This window comes from Apus apus, chromosome 1 (genome assembly GCF_020740795.1).
Source record: "Apus apus isolate bApuApu2 chromosome 1, bApuApu2.pri.cur, whole genome shotgun sequence".
NCBI lineage: Eukaryota > Metazoa > Chordata > Aves > Apodiformes > Apodidae > Apus > Apus apus.
Window position 1 is genome coordinate 147087757 of NC_067282.1, and position 21221 is coordinate 147108977.

The window sequence follows — 21221 nt, forward strand, 5'->3', positions numbered from 1 at the left end:
GTTAATATTTAACCTGATTGCAATTGGGATTTGTGACTAATTTCTGAAGGGACAAAAATGTTTCCCTATATGTCTAGGGCCATGTCCTTCATTAAGGAAAGTCTTTGTGGGGTTTGGTGTTAGATTCCTTGGTTGATCTCTTTCTGTTGATACATTATGTGGTCTGAATTTCCACACTGTGTTGCCCTGTTGGCAGGACAGGAGGTTTCCAGTAACTGATTTGTTAGTCTTAGGCTGTTCATAAGTTAATGAGGGGCTTATGAAGATTCAAGACTTCACTCAGGTTTCTAGTTCCTGACTATAAAGGCCATGGACTGGAGACCATCCTTTTGATAACATCCTACTTCCAGAATCTGCGGCCTTCTTGGAGAAGCAAGATAAAATTACAAACCAATATCCTAGTATTGAAGAACTATATATGAGAATGACCACTACACAGTTTTATGGATCAGTGCCATAAGCTGCTATGCCAGTTCAAAACCCTCCACCTTCTGTATGTTATTGTTTAAGTAGGTGGGGAAAATAACTCTCCCTTTTGTTTTGATGGCTCCATGGCATCAAGAGGCTGAACCAAAATCCTGAAGTATTGTGCATGCAATCTTAGAAGGCCTGTGTCTAGCAAGGGAATCATGGCCAACATGGAAATTCTAAAAGGAAATCCTTTACCAGCTCATTGGGGTGGAAGAAAGAGAGAGAGAGAAAAGGAATAAAACAGGTTTCCCAGAAGTAACACATCCCACTTGATGAGTTTTGTAATATTAATGAAAGGAAGGGGATATGACAAGCTTTTACAGTCTAATTCTGTGTTTTCTTCTTTAAAATCTCTTACAGTTTCTTTCCCATTCATAATGATCCCATTGCTCCGGATTTTGCCAAACAAGAAACAAAAGGAACTGAATAGTTTTTTTATCCAAACCATAAAAAATGCAATTGTCTTCAGAGACCAGCAAGATGCAGCTGAGGTAAGGCCATTTCTGTGATAAATATATGGATAAGCAAACGTTTTGAGGAAAAATTGGAAGCGACATAAGCCTCAGTTGAAAAAGCAAACTCAGTCTGCTTGAACATTCAAAGCAATTTAGTGAAGATTTTATTCATTTTTAGCTTTATGTACCATCAATCAGGCTCGCTGTTGATGCAGAATTGTTAACACATTACAAGAAAGACTGCTTCTCTTAGTTTTTCTGTTCAAATAAGGGTGCAGAAAATGTTACATCTGGGATGACTTTCCAGTGCAGTTTCTAGACCGAGAAGGAAGGATTCACCCTGTAGAATTTTTTCTCATCTTGAAGTCAGGTGTTTTGTCTATGTTACCCTTCCTTAATGACCAGAGAAAAGGGAGCCCCCACTGAGTGTTTCAACTCAGTCATTACCTAGGAGCTGAGGCAGGTTTTTATATAGCCCTGTGATGGTTCCTACTGCTTTTGAAAATGGAAACAACCTGAGTGTCTGGTTAAGAGCAGACACTAGAGATAGCTAAAGAGAAAGGTAGTAAATTCTACCTGAAGAATGCAAAATAATGGGTATGCATAATTAGCAAATAATTTCTTACCCATGTATTTGTTTTTCTTCTGAACATAACTCAGTTCTGGCTTTTGTTTGTTTGTTGGTTTGTTTAGTTTTCTTTTAATCCTTGTTATTTTATGAAGTATCTAAATGCACACGCATTTTTACTGAAGTCTCTCTATTTTTAATATATGAAGCATTTGGAACATAGGTGTATACCTCAGTTCTCTGATACAGAAGTTCTTCAGGTCTGCTTGTCGTTTTGGACTGTACTTTACTTCAGACTGCACTTAATATCCCTAAAAATCAGCTGACCACTGAATTACGGGACTTTTAGTGGGAAACAAAGAATATCAATAAGAATTCCATTTTAAAGGTAACTGAGACCAAGTTTTGCATATCAATTGACATGAAACATACTACAACATAGACATTAAGAAACTGTTAATATTGAAATATAAGAGAGATTTCTTACGATTTTGAGACAAAGCACAGTTCTGGTGAGGTAACAGAAAAGGTGAGAATAGATCCTCCCAACTTGTACTCACATTTTGCCCCACAGCTGTCACCTTTCAGGAAAAAATGGATTTTAGTTTATCCTATGTTACATCAAGGACACATTTTAAAATTACATTGATTTTCCAAGATATTGCTGCTTTTTGCTGTGTTGCTTGTTCTGTTCTTTTTCTTTGACTTTTTCTGTGGTGAATTTTCACTTCTGTATTTGTTTTGCTTTATTATCACATGCTTCTTGTTTTTCCTCAGGCCCACTTTTATGAGTCTTTGCCCTTATTAACCTTTAGGTCTTTGTCTCCATTCTTTACATCCAAAATGTTGTAAGCACCGTTGATGGGCCACAAACAATTATTCATATACATTGTTCCTTGCCCAGTCTGAGTGCTGGAGGAATATTTTCTAAAAGGGCTGATGTACCTAAGCTTCTTGCAGACACCTCATTTCTAGTGCAGAGATCCAGTGTGACTTTTAATGGCATACTGGTGTGGCTGTATGAGGCCGATTTTTGAATCAAAGATTAATGCTGCATTAGTTTGCAGGAAAAGTCTATTCTGTGTATCAGTTCTAAAAGGGATGATAGAACAATTTAATTTGGACTAGAAGTAATTAATACATTAATATTAATAAAATGCAATGTGTTTCTGTGGCAGTAGCACTGAGAGTATTAATCATGGGCTAAATCCTTCTGTTTACTAGAGATGGAGCAGACGTTTAAGGTTATATTGGAAGAGATGATGGGAGGTGCAGTAAGAGATAACACATGGCAGTAGCTGCTTTGTATCAAGGCAATATGGAGGAAAACACAAGGTCCATGTTTGCTGTCACAGTGTATGCACAAGCCCATGACTGGCTGTGGTCCCGCCTGGTCCTGGACTTCTGCCTAGTTTGCAAAATTGGCATAGGGAAACTATTTCAAATGCTGGGAGGGAGACACTTATGACCGTATTTCTGAGAGCACATGAAGTCCCCTTTGCAGTTCAGGACTGTTAGCATGGCTTTCAAAAGAGACCAGAAAGTCTGGAGAATATATTTTTTCTTTTTTTTTTTCCTTTTTTCTTTTTTTTTTTTTTTTCTCCTTTTAACTGCCTGTCTCCTTCTATGCTTTTAGAATTTTTGACTGGTCGAGGTTGGTGGCACATGAGTCTTGTTACAACTATAGGCAGCTTAAAAATTGGCCAAGAGTATAGAAACAGTATGCGAAACGGATCAAAATGCAGCTGTGTCCAATTTAATGCAGAAATGTAATCTGTAGAGATCAGGTGTCCCAGATAGCCCTGTATATGAAGGAGAATTATGTCCTGTGTCCTAGGTCTCCAATGATGAAATGTATCCACTGAAGTCAGTCAGAGTTTTGGCACTGAATGTTAATGAAGCCAAGATATAACCGGTAGCTACTGGTTCTTTGTGATAATAATGGGAGCAATAAGCAAAGTCTTGTGCTACATTAGGCCAATAGGCATTCCTTAGGTTGCCACATTCCTAGATGTCACGTCGTGTATTTTACTCCACATCAATTTTGTCACCATTAAAAATGCTTTCAGCTTTTTATTTTTTCTTTCTGGAAGGAAAAAAAGGTAAAAAAAAAAAAAAAAGCCTTTTGAACAAGCTGTAAAACAATGAAAAGCTCCACAAAAGTGATTCAGCTGAAGCTTGTCTTCCTCTCATCTGTAGCTAAGATGAACGCAGAATAAAGGAAGGCCAAAAAACTGTGACAAGCAAAGTCAGGCTGTTATCATCCCTGTTCTATCAGTAAATGAACAATGAATAATCCCATGGGCAGATAGTAATTTTATAGCCGGGTTGAGATCTAATAATACGCTTGCAGCTTGTACGAGATCTGTGATGTCACTTTCTCTCATCCCATTGGTTAGTGCTGCAGATGTCATTTTAATTATATATTATCTTTCTTTGGTCAGTCAAATAATTTCAGTCCTGGATATTCCACTCATTTGGCTTATGTACAAAAACATTTAGTGGTCGTACTTTAGCAATTTTAACATATTACATTTATTCATGGATTCAAATTACTGTAAAATGCTTTTCCCACTATTTACAGAAGAGCAAATTTACCCTGCTCAGAAGAAACAGCACAAATTTAATGCACCACTTAACACCTACTTTGAAGACTCCAGAAGGATTTAAGTGTTCAAATACCTTATCCTGATTATCTGCCCAGGTTTAAATTTTTCCCTTAGGCAAAATGTTTCCAGAAACAGAGCAGATAGACTGTTTACTTCAGTATATGATAATTTAATAGATTTTAATTTATTAATCTGATATACAAATCAGTATTCATGTAAGATTTGTTTTTCTGTCATGTTGTATCATGTTCTTAATTTCCAGTTTATTTTAAATGACGGTATCTAGAAAAAGAAGTTGTTTATGGTCCTCAAAATTGAGACTCCTTTCTAAGATTGTGGGTTGAAACTGAGCCATCCCAGCAGATGAGAAGCCAGAATTTCATTTGTTATCCACAGTAACAACAACAATTGAAATGTAACAATTTAAGGATATTTTTGGAAAATCACAACAGATCTATGGGAAAATCCAGTTTTCAAATATGCACCCTTTAACAAGGAGAACTGGAGAGTTCATAGAGGCTGCAATACATTTCTAATGTATCTCCTAATTTTTCCAGTCATGCTATCTGCTGTGCATCTGAAATTCAAGGTCACTGATTCATGCCAGGCCAGTAGCAACCTGATGATGTTTCTGATGCTGATCACGTGTTTCTTGGTAGTCTCAAGCTGATTTGAAACAAGACAGTGAGAAAGCACTGAGAAATGGTACCGGAACTGTGTTCACTGGCATCTTGGTTGGCAGCTTAGTCAGTCTGACTAAAGACTGCATGCTTTTCATGTAAGTGTGGAGCAGACAGAAGGAACAACAGGAGAAGAGGGTAAAAGTCGTGCTGCTGTGAACCACACTGCCTGTGACCCACGTGGTGTAAAGCCACAAAGAAGTTGTAGGGTGCTGTTGGCCCTGGTGATGATCTGGACTCCTGAGGGCTGGTATGGCCCTGGAATGCTCCATACTCTACTGTGCTAGGACCAGCTCAAACAACCCCTTCCAGTTTTCCCCACTTTCTCATCCCCATTCCCACCAATCATTTCCCCAGTCTCTGCTAAGTGCAGTCACTGGCTCTGCTGCCCCTTTGGCTGCCTGCACACCCAGGCAGACATAAATGATTCCAGGTGTGTGGAGATTCTTTGGGTTTCCAGCATCAGCCATGGGAGCCTAAAAAAGGGCAGGAAACTGAATTTTGAGGAAGTCTGAAACTAAGCTGTTTAAATGCTTCCAAAGGGAGAAGAACTGCCCTATCACTACTGGTAGCAATAGTAAGGTACTATAAGGAAGTGGTATCTTTTCATCTTTCTGAGAAATGGTGGCCTGGTTACAAATTTAATCTCTGGAACACTGATTCCCACGGAAAAATGTCCTATGAGCTCCTCTAAATGCTTTACCTAAGGAGAAGAGAGGCATACATGTGTGTACCTGCATTTTGGAGGATAGGGATTTTTCAGATTGTCATCTGAAAACCTAATCGCTGTGTCACTCTGTTCATTTCTCTTCCTTCCCCAGCAGTTCCCTGGAGTTTTTCCTTTTCATGAACTAATGAACTATTTTATTCAAGAGCTGCTTGAAATGAGTTGGGCAGAGGTAATCCTCCTGAAAAAGTCTGATCCTCTCCTTGTCAAGGGAAAACTATACAATTACTAAGAAAACTTAGTTAAAAATTTCCCAAATACTATGTACATTCCAGGAGCTGTGTGTGTGTTTGAACTGTGGAAATGCAGTACAGATGTTAAAAAGTAAATATTATTCTAAGGAAACAGCAGATGGGAGGATTAGACACCTTCTAATAGTGTGCAGTTTTCCTGCCTTTGTAGAAAACCAAGCAAAACTTGTTTATATTTGAAAGAAGGAGGCGTCCATTTAGGGGTACAAGCACCACATGGCAATGCTAAATAATCCAGGTTTTATTGATTTATCAAGTCAGTAAAACAAAGGATCAGTCTGGTCCTTTTTTTTTTTCCTAAGTCTGTCTGTAGGAGGAATGCTACTATTCTGTTCTGCTGGGCCTGTTCTCATGGTTGGATCATGTCATTAACCACTGCCTTTGTCACGTGGAAATGTGAAGTGGGCTTTTCAGAAAGGTAAATGTGTATCTTAAAGATATAGAGGGATTTTGTGCTTAATATGGGGTTTGAAGCAAAATCTCAAACCTGTCTCTGCTGTTTTAAATGAAAGGGTATCATTCCTCTAGAATATGTTAAAAACCTTTTGAATGTTAAATCTGGTGTCTGTGCCTGGGCAGCAGAGTGATTCTAAGAGGAAAAAAAGGTGACATTATGTTAATGTCTGTTTTAAAAAAATCAAGCTATTATTGCTTTTTTTTTAAAAAATGTGTTCCTTCCTTCCTACATTTGAATAAAAATGTTTTGGTTTTGTGTGTTTTTTTTTCCTTTTTCTTAAAGATGCAATGAATTTTATAACTTCCTCAGGATTTCTTAAATGGGCATTTAAACATAGCAAGGCCTCAAAACCTGGAATGGAGATGAATTTGAAATCCCCATTACTTTTGGTAACCAGTTGAAATTTCTTTATCAGGCTGTTCTTATCTTTCTAAGGATGAACTGCAGGCCTATGAAAAGTGATCTTTTGGTTTCAGGCCTGGGCTAACCTGTCTGGCTGAGGTGCTTTCATCATGAAATGCAGTTCTGCAGTCTCTCTGCTCAAAAGAGATCAAGGACAGAATAAGTAACGAGAGCGGTGACTTTCCCACCTCCCTGGGGCGTGTTGATGGGGAAGCAGGAAGAGTTTTGCATTATTGCTGCAGCTGTCCCAGTTCTGCAGCCCAGCACATGGGTGAGCCCAGTGCTTTAAGAGCACTGCAGTCATGAGGAGAAAGCAAATGTCTTCTTGGTTACCTGCTGCCAGCATGCACTTACCAGGTCTTCTTGCTATCACTCACCTTTTACTATTATCACACCATTTCTACTGCCTTCTTAGTTATGGATCAGAGTCCTTTATTGATCCTAGACAAGGAACAGGCAGATGGTATAACATATTTATTATCTGCTCCACTCCAGCAAACTCTGCAGCAACTATAACAAAATAATCTTGGCATCTGGGACTCTTTCTCCAGTACCTCCATCTCTCCCTAAACTGAAATTCCTTTTAGTTTTTTTCAGCCACTGCTGTGTATCTTCATTTCTTCTTCAGGGCATGACAAGAACAGTCCCTATCACATGTTTCACGTGTTTCACTTCAGCTACAATCTGGGGTCCCAACTGCCATAATGCATGTCAACAATTCTTGGAGCACTGCTCACATGTTTCAGTTTGCAAGCACATAGTTTTGGACCAAGGTACAGAAATTAAAAGAAAGGACCAGGGTGTTTGTACTGATTAGGCTGATGAAGTTCTTGGGTATCCAGAGTTGCCATGAATGATCCTACAGTCAGTACTCAGAAAATGTGAGAATCTATGCAGGAAAAGCTGACCTCACTTTCTAAGAGATGTGTGGTGGAGCTCCTTCAGAAGACTTTAAAAATAGATTGTATCTTTGCCCCTTTCTGGGGAGAACAGTGGAAGTTCAGTTGCTCCCTGTAGCAGGATTAATCCACAGGAAGTCATTAGGCCAACAGGATGCCTTCCAGGGAGGAAGGACTGAAATGCTTCTGTCAGTAAGGTTTGCATGCATTTTCCTCCTGTTTTCATCAGTCAGAGTGGGAAGTGAAGATGGACATTTGGCTTTGCTGATTATTTTACAGCATATGAGAAACATCTTTTAATTGAGAAGGGTGAGATTTTTAGAGTTGAAAAAATTCTTTTTCATCCGGAGTAAAAATAAATCAATCCAGAAGCTCAATGGTTGATAATGTCAAGGGTTCTAGTGACTTTTAAAAATTGTGTTTATATGGTAAAATCAGTCATGATACTGTTTACAAAAAATCCAGGCCAAAAGATAGCTTAAGGATGCTTTCAAATAATGTTTGCAGTAAATTTTTTCTGAAAACCTGGAGGAGGAAAGAATTAAAGGCAAACCTGTCTTTTTCAAAGAAACCACCCCATTCTTAAGGGCAGATCAAAAGTCTTGTTTTTGTCTATTTTTTTTGGCCAGCCCTAATTATGCCTCCTTCTAGGTGCTGGTTCCTGTGGCTATAACCTGGTTTTCCTGTTCTTGATACTGAAAGGGAGGGAGTGGTCACAGCACTGTTTTATGTATCCACAGAAGTAAGAAGAGCAAGAGCTCATTGTGCTTTGAAGGTGGAATCCAGCAAACATTGGTCTGTGTTACTGAACTTTGTGGTGGCTTGATCAGTACAGGCAAAAAACGGAGGAAGAGGAAGCCAAAAAAAGATGATTGTTTCTTACAGGGGCCTGGGTTACTTGCTTCTCTGCAATCTATACCTGGCCCACCCCATCATTATTTTTTTGCTTTACCCTCTCTTACAATGGCAAGGAGACCCTGTGCTTGTTATCCAGAGAGAAGTTCAAATGCTGAAAATCCTGTTTATACCGGTGGTAATTCCCTGTAGGCAATAACGTCAGTGCTGGCCACTTGTCCCAGCCTGATCCTGTGCTAGTAATGAGTATTCGCAGCATGCATTTCAATGTCTGATTAAATCTTTCTGAAAGGCCATCTGTTTAAGGAGGATGTGGCATAGGCTTTAATACTTTTTATACCTAGTACTCAATACTGCTGTTTCATGACCTTAGACATAAAGTTTGTCCCTTGGTTAGTTAGCATCTCTCCTGATACTCTGATAAGAAAATAATTGGATCGAGGCTGTTGCAACCTCTTAGGTGACTGTGTTTCTTAGGGGAAATGTTTCTGGGTGTTGGGTCACAGAAGTTGCACAGGCACGATGAGATGTTGCTATGTCCAGGGCTGAGGAGAAGGTTTCTGTTTTCTGGGAAGGGAGTAAGGCATCTTCAGCTGCCTTTTTTTTTCTAGCACTTGGGGCAGAATCTGATGTAGTCATATATCTGTTGGTACATGCCAAATCAGTAAGTAATCTGGCCTTTCTGATGCATGCTCTCATCTGTGCAAAATATTCAGCCTAAGCAATGTTACATCTGTCTTTCAGGGTCATTTTCCTCTAGGCTTGGAAGCACAGTTTTCCCTTGCGATTCCCTCAGCATAAAGTAAATGTTCTCCAACATGTGTTTTCCCGCTTCCTGTCATTTGCTTTCCTTCATGGTACAGTCTTAGTAATCATCCCCTTGACTGAAAGGACCAAAAAATCTCACCCTGAAGTTCTGCAAATTCCCTTTTCTATAACTTCTCTCTCTTACAATTCCTCATCTTTTCTGTACATTACCCTTGCAGTCTGTCCCTCCTAACTTTCTCAGAAGATCCTACTTCAGGTCTCTGAAAGCCCTTCCCTTTTCCTGCTTAATCTGTGATCTGGTCTTCATCCAGGGTGTGGGGTTTTCAAATCAGCAAAGAAAGGGAATCTTGCCACAAAATTAAATCATCTGGAGATTCATTTACTGCATAGCAGGGTGGTGGCCTTTAATGCCAAGGTGAGATATAAGATCTAATCTTCATTTACATAGCCGTTGTTGTTTTTTATTATTTTTTTTATTACTTACCCTTGATCTACATCTGCAAGGGATCTGTTGATCTCTTGACTGTTACCTTGCAGTTCAGAACAATAGCATGTTTGGGTACTTTTCCTGTAGAAACAGACTTTCTTATGACATATATAACTGGAGCATAGCATTTAAAGTTTTAATTTAGAAAAAAGTCGCGATTTACTGACCTAATTACAATAACTGTGCTATCACTTTTAACACTTCCAGTTTTGTCTCTTTGTTCCGTTTTTTCGTTTGGTTGGTTGGTTGGTTTTGTTTGGCTTTGTTTTTTTCTGTTGCTGGTTCACCATCCAGCTCCCAGCTTCCTGCTCCCAGAACTAGAAGAGGAGTTGTGGCACTTGTGGCAATAGTGGGTGATTTTATAATTTTTCCCTGTTAGTTTCTCAGAGTCCCTATTTACCTACACTGACCTCTCTCATCCCCACTCACTGCCTTCTTTTTGTAGTACAGCATGACCTTTTCTGAAGCAGTTATGAAAAAGCTCTTCCTTGGTATTTCATTCTGGTTTGACTGTCTTGTCCATCTGTTGGTATGTTTTGATCTCTGGAGGTTTTTCCCTTGATCTGTCTCAACTGTTGGTATCTCCTTTGCACTCCTTTGATATTTCTTCCTTTACCACTGTGTCTACTTACCTTAGCTGATCCATACTCTAGGTATAAGAGACACTGACAGCCCCTCTTGCCACCAAGAGAAGCATTATGTGGCCAGCATTTGGATGTCAAGTGCATGAAGTTGCTTTTCTTTTGAACCTGGTGGCAATTCAGTTTGTCCATCTCAATGCACAAAACTGACCAACTTTGTTTGCAGGGGCAATTCTCTTCCTGCCACCATGCCCGGGCTGGCCCAGCGGCTGCCTCTCCTTCCCCAGCCTGCTGGAGCCAGCCAAGCTGGAGGCCTTCAATAGACCCCAGCCACTAGTGACCATATCTGGATTTTTGAGGATAATTTAACATTAGAGTCGCTTATTATGGAAAAACAACAGATTGTCTGTCACTGGAAGCCTTGAGGAGAGGCTTTTTAAAATGTGCCCTCGATGTCAGCTGGCTGTGAGGCAGGAATCCCTGCGTGGCATTCCTCCATCTGCCTTGTGCTACAGAGCAGCCTCAACAATTGTGGCAATTCCTCTGCCTCAGAAATCCACCTAGAAAATCCTGCATCCGTGGCAGTCAGTGGCAGCCTTGCCCTGGTTGCATAGCCTGGGACTGTACAGGGCTTCTTTCACTTTCTTCCCAGCGACTACCTTTCATTTTTCCCTCCTGCTGGGATAAGCAAGCTATACCTAAGAGAGACTGAGGCTAGAGAGGAGCCAAGCACCTCCTTGCTCTCTTCGACAGAAATGTACACTTTTTAATAATGTAATCTCAATTAAAAACATACCAATTAAAATGGGCTTTTTAGTAGGTCTCTGGGGAGAGTGAGCCATAATTCACATTTAAATGTAAAGCTTCCAAAGCAAAGGAGAGCTAGGTGCATTGCAAGTGCCCAAATATTCAGTGATTTTAATTACAATGGAAACGTGATAAATTGCTTTGTGCCACAATCCATTATTAACAGCTTAATGAATATCACTGCTGCCTGTTTTAAACTGCTCCACAGTGAAAACTGCTGTCAGTATTTCAGTTGTGAGCTCTGATTTTTAGCATGTTTGTAACATTACCCCTTTAAAAAGGGGAGGAAGGTGAAAGTCTACAGGCTTGACTTTGGGTCTGGGGTAAGTTCTGCTGGCTGCAGCATCCCAAGAGGCTGGAGGAGAGATGGAGCTTTTGTGTTTCACCAGTACTGGGATGGGCCAGAGGTCTTAAACTGTGTGCCTTGCACAGTTTAAAAGAGATGTCACAGCTGGTCTTTGGGCATGCAAAAGGCCCTTATGCCAGCTGAGGGCTCACCAGAGCACAGGGCTACTTTTGCCTGTGCAGTTTCTTTGCACAATGCCCATTAGGCTTGAGGACTGTTTGGGGTGTCTGCTCAGGAGTAAAGGGCAGCAACAGTGCAACAGCTCGTGATCGAGCATGTTGATGAGCTTCTTTTGGAGTGAGCAAAGTGCAAGTTGGTTCAGATTTTCCAGGTTTTAGCTAGCAAAAAGCTGATTCAATGTATAGAATTACACATGTCCTTTTGGAGTACTGAAATACAAACAATGATTGTGCTCAGCTTTGAACAGGGACAAAACGTATTTTTGCTTGATAGTTATTATGTCTGAATTGTGCTAATGTTAAGATGCTATATATTTATATGTATTTGAAAGAAACTGGTACCTTTCTCCCCCTTTTCAAAGCAGCTTTAATATTTCAAGGATAGAGTTTATTACTGGGGGTCCTGGTGGACAGGAGGATGACCATGAGCCAGCAATGTGCCCTTGTAGCCAAGAAGGCCAATGGCATCCTGGGATGCATTAGAAAGGGGGTGGTTAGTAGGTCAAGAGAGGTTCTTCTCCCCCTCTCTTCTGCCTTGGTGAGGCCACATCTGGAATATTGTGTCCAGTTCTGGGACCCACAGTTCAGGAAGGACAGGGAACTGCTTGAAAGAGCCCAGCACAGAGCCACAAAAATTATTAAGGGAGTGGAACATCTCCCTGATGAGGAAAAGCTGAGGGAGCTGGGTCTCTTTAGCTTGGAGAAGAGGAGACTGAGGGGCAGCCTCATCAATGTTTACAAATATGTTAAGGGTGAGTGTCAGGAGGATGGAGCCAGGCTTTTTTTCAGTGGTGACCAGTGATAGGACAAGGGGCAATGGATACAAACTGGAGCATAGGAGGTTCCATGTGAATATCAGGAAGAACTTCTTTCCTGTGAGAGTGACAGAGCACTGGAACTGGAACTGCCCAGAGAGGTTGTGGAGTCTCCTTCACTGGAGACATTCAAAACCCACCTGGTCACGTTCCTGTGTGATGTGCTCTAGGTTATCCTGCTCTGGCAGGGGGGTTGGACTAGATGATCTTTCGAGGTCCCTTCCAACCCCTCGGATTCTGTGTGATTCTGTGTCTCTGTGTGAATGTTATTATTTTAGATGCAAAGAGCAGCTATTTCTGGGGCTTATAGTTGCCCCATTGAACTGTTGAGCTGCAGGGATTTAAATAGCCATGGTCTTGCTTCTATGAGATTTATGATTTATCGTGAGTGTTCTGTTTGCACTTTTCTCTGGATCATGTGGTCTGACCACCGTACACGAGGGTCACAATCCCCAAAGAGGGGTTTCTGCCAACTCTTTGGCAAGATTTGAGTGAGATGCAAGGTAGATCTCAGGATAATAATGACCAGGAACTGCTCTTCTGATTTGGAGAAGTCACAAGCACGTACACAGGATAAACATGATTTGTCTGAATGTAATTAATGTCTGAGGTTTTGCCATTATTATTCTGATTATGTTTCTCTGGAAAACAACAAAAGCTTATTCACTTTCCCCATCTCAGAACTGGCAGCATTACTCATAAGGATTTTAACTTGCACCCTGTGAATTACACAGAGCTCTCCTGGTTGGTTATATCAATAATTACACACAGGATTTTATTTTTTTTCTTGTGAAAAACCTTTCGTTGACAGAGGAGTAATGATGCCTGTAAGTTGCTTAAGTATCGCTCAGTCAGGGATATATAAGTTGTGGGATATGTCCTCATATTTTTGGGGAGAAAGACAGCTGGTATTCTGGCATGCTGTTAATATTCATGTGTTTCTGAAGCTGTGTTTGGCTTTTTTAATATATATTTTTACATTAGAAAGCATTCCAGACCACAGGGCTGCCTGACTGTCATTTTTCATGCATCCCGATACTGGCAGAGGACAAAATGGCATGAAATATATAAAGAGCCATCTAATTTTTCTTTTGTTCTTTAATTCATGCACACATGCTTCTTCTGTGTGTTTATCATTGTGCACAAAATGCCTATATTTGCAAGATAATAGGTGTGTAAATATTAGAAAGTCGTATTGAAACTCTAAAGGAAAGGAGAGCAAGAGGAGAATCCTTCCTGCTACTGAGGAGCCATCTATTGGATAAAACCCATAACTGAACCAAGCATCCATGAAACTGCAGAGGGTAACACAATTTGTTATTGGTCACAGGCTGGCTGAAAATAATCCTTTCCTTCCCAACACTGCTTCCAGCCACTGTGTTAGAGACCTGTACCCTTTTTCATGCACAAAAGAGGAGAGTCAGATGCAAAGGCAATTTATGTACTCTGGGTAAAAGCCAGTCTATTATGGCCAAAGATCCAGGATAAATCCTAATGTCGGGTTCAGGTGTGATCATGAATGGATAAGGCAGTGGTGGGATTGCCTGCCAGAAGTGGAAAGCATTTAGAAAAGACTAGTGTGGTTTTTTTCCATATTGTTAATAAAGAACCTAAATACTAGCTTTTTTGCCTTTTTTTTTTTTTTTCCTAACAGTACAAGCCATTTATATCAGTCTCACAGCCATAATTAGTTAAAAAAAAAAAATATATATATATTTTTTTAGTTACCCAGAATCACTTAAGACCATCACAAAAGCAAAGAATGAGGTGCTGCTCCCCTCAAAAAAGTATGCACTCTGTATGTAATGTGTTGCGGAAAGAGAGGATCTTGAACAAATGATGGGGAGAGATGGAGAGATGAGGTAGGAAGGGATGTGATCAGTAAATTCCCAGGATGGCCCCAAAATACTCTGATGGATCTTTGAAGTGAGTGGCAGGGCTTTGCAAGTATGTTAAAGAGAGCATATGGGGCAGGAAGAGCAAATAATAAAGAAGCAACAATGAGATTCCCATGCATTTTCTTGAATGTCAGGCAACTGTTAAAAACAGAACTGATTACTCATCAGGAATTAGATTTAAGCAAATAGAATTATAATCTGTGGCAAATAGAAAAGGAAAAGAGGGCTGCCTACAGCAGCAGCTTTTAGTCAGCAATTTGGGTCTGCAGAGGGTCAAGCTTCTGAGTGTCAGACCCTTAGCCTAAAACACTCCCTTCCTGCATCCTCCCTTCCTCCTGCAAATAGAGGAGGGGAGGAGTGTGGAATGGTTTACTGGGAGGTCAGATAAGCTTTGGGAGAGGATGCATGTACACAGTGTGCAGCAGAGTGGTCAGCTTTCTGCTGATTTGGGAGTTGGTGCCTGTTGCACACACTGGTGTGCGTGAGGGGCCCCAGCCCAAGCTCTTCCTCTTCCCCAGTGCCCATTTATTTCTTCTCTTGCTGTATTTGCCCACTGTGTATTCTGATAACCTCACTCCTCCATCTCCAAGCAGCAAAACATGTATGGGGCAGGGGAAGCTCAGCTACCCCATGCACTAATCCAATATTTATTGTCTGTGTTCTGATAATGGCAGGAATCGTTATCAGAGTGTTGTTATCCAAAATGTTTTGTAAATACAGAATAAGGAGCTTGCAGTCCAGTGTTACGTCTACCAGAGTCTCTTGCTCACCATGATGCAGGGATTGGGAAAGCTGAAAGAGACTCCTTGTATTTTGGGCTGTTTGCTGAGCCTTCTTCATGCACGCATGTGATGGAGGGATCTGTGGTGGTTACACTGTTGTGCTGTGCTCTGGGCTGAGGTTGGCAGCCCAGCACGGCAGAGATGCCAACCAGCTGCCACAAAGTGCATGACGCTTGTTTGCCATTAGACTAAATGTCATGGAGAATCTTAGTGCTTCTCTGACACCCGGCTCATTCTGCTCAGCCTGGTGTTGGAAGGATACTCTCCAGAGCCAGGGACAAAGGTCAGTTCGTTAGGGGTGTCAGTGGAGAAGGCTGCAGGCAGTCCCTTGGTTTTACACTAAAGGACTGCTGGGATGGTTTCTCTAGGCAAGCCATAGATTTTCTCTGGGGGCCCACATATTAATGAAACAATCAAATAGTCGTGTGCCTAATTTTCTCACTCACGTAATTGTAGTATTTCTTCATCCTACGTACCACTTCGGCCAGGTTAGGCCTCCAGCTGAGATATTTGCAGCTTACAGGCAACAAGTCCACACACTTAAGATTAAAACCAGCTTCCTTCTGCAAGAGCTATAAACACCTGTGTTAAGCTTGTCTCAACTAGAAGCAGTTCTTTGCTCTCTCTACTTACACTAGCAATTAGATCTGAAATTCACATTCATATTCATCCCTGGACTGTGTGGGAACATCTCCAGAAGGAGGCTCTTGTCTTTCAAGATGTGAGCCCTCTAGTGCCACTTGCAGTAGTTTAAGCTTAAGGGAGAGGGTCTCTGACAATTTCTTGCTTTTAAGAACTCACCCAGCTTAGTTTTCAGGTCAAATTAGGCTTGCCCATGCCTCTGTAGATTAATAATGCTCTTTACCTTTGCATTCTAAAGGTTAGGAAAGTACAAAATTTTTGAGGAAGAAACCAGCAGTACCTGAACACTCTTCTCCCTCACCTCATAAATGGAGGCACTACCACATGAAAACAGTGTTGTATTTTTCAGCAGTGTGATTTTTCTGTTATCAGCATGGTTTGTCAAAGACCTACTGAAGTAATAGATAGATATATATAAAGAGAGAAAGATACAAGTGCAGGTTGTGGAGCCTCAGATGTTCCTGGTGTGGCTGGATGAGATCTAATGATGTGCAGTTATCTGCAGTGACTCACTGGAGTAGGGGAAACCTCTCCAGTGATTAAAATGGTTCAGTGCAAGGGTGGACTCCCCAGGGAAGGCTGTGGGAAGAAGGAGTTTGGCTGGGTTTTTAAGAGCAGGTTAGACAAACAGCAGTCAGGGATTGTTTGGCAGATACTGCCTCATGGCAAGGGAATGGAGCAGTAACTTGCTGAGTTCCAGGCTTCTTTCCCCCATGTTATAGTACTTTTGCCTTAAACTCTTTAAGTCTGTGTAAATCTGTTTTCATCCTAGGTCTTAAAGGGTTTTCTGAGATCATCATTAGCTTTTCCTCATGAGGTTTTGTAAGATTTGATGCATGTTGTACCGATTTTACAGATGTAGAAGCTGCATCAGTTATAACTGTGTTTTACAGGCAAAAAAAAGGAGTGCAGCTTTAAGCATCCCTCCTTCTGTGGAGATCAGTGCTTTAACTTATAGTTCGTATCAGCCACTCTTCACATTTAGTGGCAAACTCAGCCAATAAAATGCATGTTGTACTTCGATTTACACTGACTCTTGGGGTTTTTTTTATTATTATTTTTATTTTTTTAAATAACATTGGTCGTATATAGAAGATAATATGTTTTGTTACCTTCTTTAAAACTTCCCATGCTCAGGTGCTTTCATTAATTTGCTGACATACTTGCCCATTCTGGGCCTGCTCAGTATTTCAACTATCAGTTTGCTACACTATTGTAGGGACTCTTCTTTCTTTCAAGTAGAAAGCAAAGCATTGCTGTGGCTTCTGATGTCAAATGTGGTGTCATTGGATCATAATACTGCTCTCTCATTGCTGTAAAAACTTCTGCCAGAAATTTGCATAGGAGTTTAGTGATGATAATATATGAAAATGTCAGAACAAGTCCAAAGTTATACAAAATCTTCCCCATCTGGGACTTCACTACAATTGTTAGGCCAGGCTGGCAAAAGGCTGTTTTACTTTCCAAGTGAGCACTCAGTTAATTTTATGTTATTTTTTTGCTTTAAATTTACTCATGTTTTTAATGCAATTTATATTGCTTTGTAAGAAGCATCTGTCCTCAGACTTTCAGCCCATTTACAATAAAAACTTTACATTGCTTTCACCAGCTGATGTTAAAAGATGCAAACAAAAAAGTTGTTTTCCCCCAAACTGAAAGCCTCCCAGCCACTCTCTAGCAACAGCCATACCCTGCAGTTCAAGACTCCAGCTCCTTTCAGAGCTGAACATCACCCATGAGACCACCATGCCCTCAACCTTCAGACACACACATTTGAGGGCTGTCAGCTCTGGCCTCCCAGTCAACTCCAGCTTCTGGGTTAAAGCAAAAGGCAAAAAGGACAGTCTCTCTGAAGTGTTTTTGGACTGGATATATGGGCAGGGAGACTGGCTTTCTTCTGGTTTCACTGGAAAACCAAATGAAACCTGCAAGTGTCAGGGAGAGGTTGAACTTGATCCTTCCAAAGCAGTTTGGCAAAATGATAGTTTTAGTGGGGCTGCAGATTGTGCTGCTTTTTCAAAAGGATCTGGGTAGCTACTGCAGTGCTTTACTGATACATTCAGGGTGACACAGGTTTGTCTCACCTAAAAAGGCGTTGTTGAATCAAACTTACAAAAAGTGACCTGGATATGAACTAATACAGCACTGTTTTATACATTTGTAAGAAGCTGAAATAATATGAGATGTGAGCTTTCTACCTGTTAGATATCGATTCTGAAGCTCAGCTTCTGATTTGTTTGAGCTGCCATCAGAGCATTTGCAAAAGGCTAGGAGAGTCTGCACAGTTTCTTACGAGTGATACTGTATTAGCAGCATCACATTTGTATGACTTCTGCACCACAGCAAGTCCTTTACACAATACCAAGTGATTATGTCATCTAGTTTCATTCCTTGATTCATCTTTAAGTTGCTTTTTGTAGTTCAGGGCTTTTTTGAACTCAAAATGTGGAGCTGAACTATCAGAGTAGTGCAAAGTTTGAGTACAGTTTGCAGAAAACACCACTGAGATCACAGCATAAAGAACAAAAACTCCAGCTGATACATGTGGTAGTTTTCCTGAAGTAATTTTTACTTCACTATGCAGTCAAGTTGAATGACTCAAGCTCCTTACCAAAAGCATAACCTGAGGGTCCCCCAGGCCCCCAAAGTAGCAATGAATTTACCAAAACACAATTCTCTGTTTAGAATGGAAAGACCTGGAGACATCCCCTACAGCCCAGGACCCTTGCCTCCTGTGAGAAAAAGCATAATATAACACCCGTGTGAGACATTCGCCTCTCTCCTTTGGACAGCTGCAAAACTTCAAAGCAGTGATTTGAGGAGGGGCAATAGATACCGCCGGGTTGGCCTTCCCCTGTATAACACACATCGGTTCTCCCAGTGTGTAGCACGTAGCTTGTTACAGTTCTGTGGAGAATGATTTCTCTGCATGGCCAGGTGATGTTTAAGGAGACTAATGAGAGAAATGATACGGCCCAGAACACTGGTGTCAGGGAATATATTGCAAGGTGTCTATCTTGAGGAAGCTGAAAGCGGGGCTTGTCTTATTATATATTTCAAAGGGAATGTCTGTGTCACCACCAAGTTAGACATGCACCCTGTCCCAGACTGCATTCAAATTAGGTTTTTTTTCAAGTAGTAGCTTTCCATTCAATTTTTATTGCCTTAATGATAGGCTCTGTGTTGTACGAGGGCAAAACAAGGGTCTGTCTCATTGGCATGCCATTCTTTTGAAGTGGGCACTTGTTTCTGAGGCCATTGTAACATAACTATGTGAATGTCAGAGGACAGGATAGAGGCTATTATGGGCTTCTGCTTTTTGCAGGAAAAATCAAACAAATGTCCCTCATGGAAAAAGGAAACTAGCAGCTGTATGTGATGACCAGAGAATGTTTTTGTGCAGTGACATTGTCATTATCTGGTCTGTTGTCAAACTGAAAAAACTGCCTTTTTTTTGCCTTTTTTTTTTTTCTCCTTCTGTCAACTAAAGTGGAGAAAACCCCTGTGAATTTTCATGAGATACCTTTTCCTCATTTCCAGCACTTAGCAGTCCAATTATATTTGGTTTTATGCTAGTGTTTGACTCTATTGCACATTGTTAGGGTTTTGAGCCAGAGTGATTTTTCCATCCTGGTAATGCGGAAGAAAAATATGTTTCATTATGACTGATTATAACCCTGGAAATCTTTTCTCTCGCTTGGGCTGATGATGATTTTTTATGTTGCATTCTATACTGATATCTAAAGTGAAGTAGATTGAACCATAAGAAAGAGACATTTTGATAAATTATAGCTCATAGAATTATCTTGAAAAAAGCTTGCATATTTCTAATCTTATGCTTTTTTTCCCCCTCCACTACTATTCAAATAGTTTTACAAATGAATGTTTTTTTGGTAAGGATTGTTTATGAAGCCATTGCTCTGAGCAACAAAATAGGTGGCACAGAAAAGGTATCTAGTTGTTTCTTGATAGGGCAACCTTATAAAGAGATTCTGCAGCAAGAGAAGCTTTTAAATTCCTAACCAAATATATTTTGTGAGTAATAAAAAGTGCTCCTCAAAATGGCCACAGAGGCATTTGAGAGCACATTCTTGGGAATATTCACTTGTGCTAGCATTCATTAAGTTTGCTTTCAGCAAAAATTCTCATGAATGAAATTTTATTCACTAGTCATTATGATTATTATTTTACCATCTTAGCAATAACCAGATGCTTTGTATAAGGCCAGGACCTGACTTTTTCTAAGGCTGGAGAAACATCTTGTAGGGTCTCCAGAGAGCGTATTGTCTAAATATAAGACCAGCCACAGCTAACAGCTCATGACTGGGAACTGCAAACCCTCAGAGAGCAATGGGTTTGTTTACAAGAAAATTCACAGCTAGAGAAGGAGGAATGCAGAACCATACCAAATGTTACACCATTTGAACTTAGTATGTTGCATTGTTACAGCTCCACCAAATCTGATTGTAATTACTCGTTTTTATGTTATGAAAGTTGTTTAGGTGATGATGACTAGTTTTACAGATAAAAAGGAATATCTCTACAGTTGCAGTTTATTACTGTGCTAGACTAGTCTAGCCACACACTCATGAACACAGTGGACTGTTTTGTTGGGGTTTTTTAGTTTAAAAATTGGCCTAACCCAAATAGATATACCAGGAAAACCCCTGAAGCGTAGGCTATGCCAGAAGAGTTGGACTCTGAGTTGTGCGATGCATGGATGCCCAGAATGTGAATAAAACCCTTCCTGGAAGAGTTAAATGAGATTTTTTAGCTATGCACAGCTGAAGTATGCATGAAATCTTGTTTCCTCCAGTCTAGAGAAGCAGGGCAGTTGCAACTTTTAGTGTGCTGCTTTAGAAATGAGAGACCAAGGAAGCACAGCCGTTTTGAGTATGGAAATTGTCCCTAAGTCTGGGCATGAGGAAGTATTTTGGAACCTGGAGCTTAGTCGCTCAGCACAATGTGTATGATGTTGCTTTGTGTGCCTTCACTTACTGGGTGAAAAACATGTATCCTGTGCCTTGGAGGTGATTCAGTTTGACTGGCCAGTTTGTAGAGTCCTTCAGCACACAGTGACTGGCACTGGAAACTATCTGGAGCATGAATTCTTAGGTGTACACACATACAAAATGAAAAGGTTCTGTGGGGTGGAAGGAAGGATCTGTTAAAGAGGCAGTGTGCCAATCCTTTGTATTACTCAAACCTCAAAATAGTGATTACTCTTTGCCTTTAGATCACTCAGAACAGTTTGTTGGCAGCAGAACTAAATACCGGACACGAAGTATTGCTCCTCTTTTGTTGTGAAAAAAGAAATCTGATTAAGTCCTTTGACATTTATAAGTAATTAGTCTTTCCTTATTCTTATCTTGTTTTTCATGTCCTTTTCTCTGGCTTTCCCTTCTGCTACTTTATCTCTCAATCATCCGATTCAAGAAATCATTCAAATTATTTCTTTTTAGCAGCTTTATAGGATTTTTTTTCTTTTGAAGAAATACTTAGTCCTTTCTTTTGTCCATCCTACTGCATGAGTTGTCATGTT

The 21221-nt window shown here is 40.5% G+C and overlaps 1 protein-coding gene across 3 annotated transcripts in view; it reads left to right on the forward strand.

The window, feature by feature from the left end:
• TBXAS1 (thromboxane A synthase 1) overlaps positions 1-21221 on the forward strand; it is a 256201-nt gene that overhangs the window by 160917 nt on the left and 74063 nt on the right. For all 3 annotated transcript variants that reach the window (XM_051644014.1, XM_051644015.1, XM_051644016.1), the window contains one exon: positions 832-962. In XM_051644014.1, coding sequence (XP_051499974.1) covers positions 832-962 — 131 coding nt within the window. The remainder of the gene's footprint in view (positions 1-831; positions 963-21221) is intronic.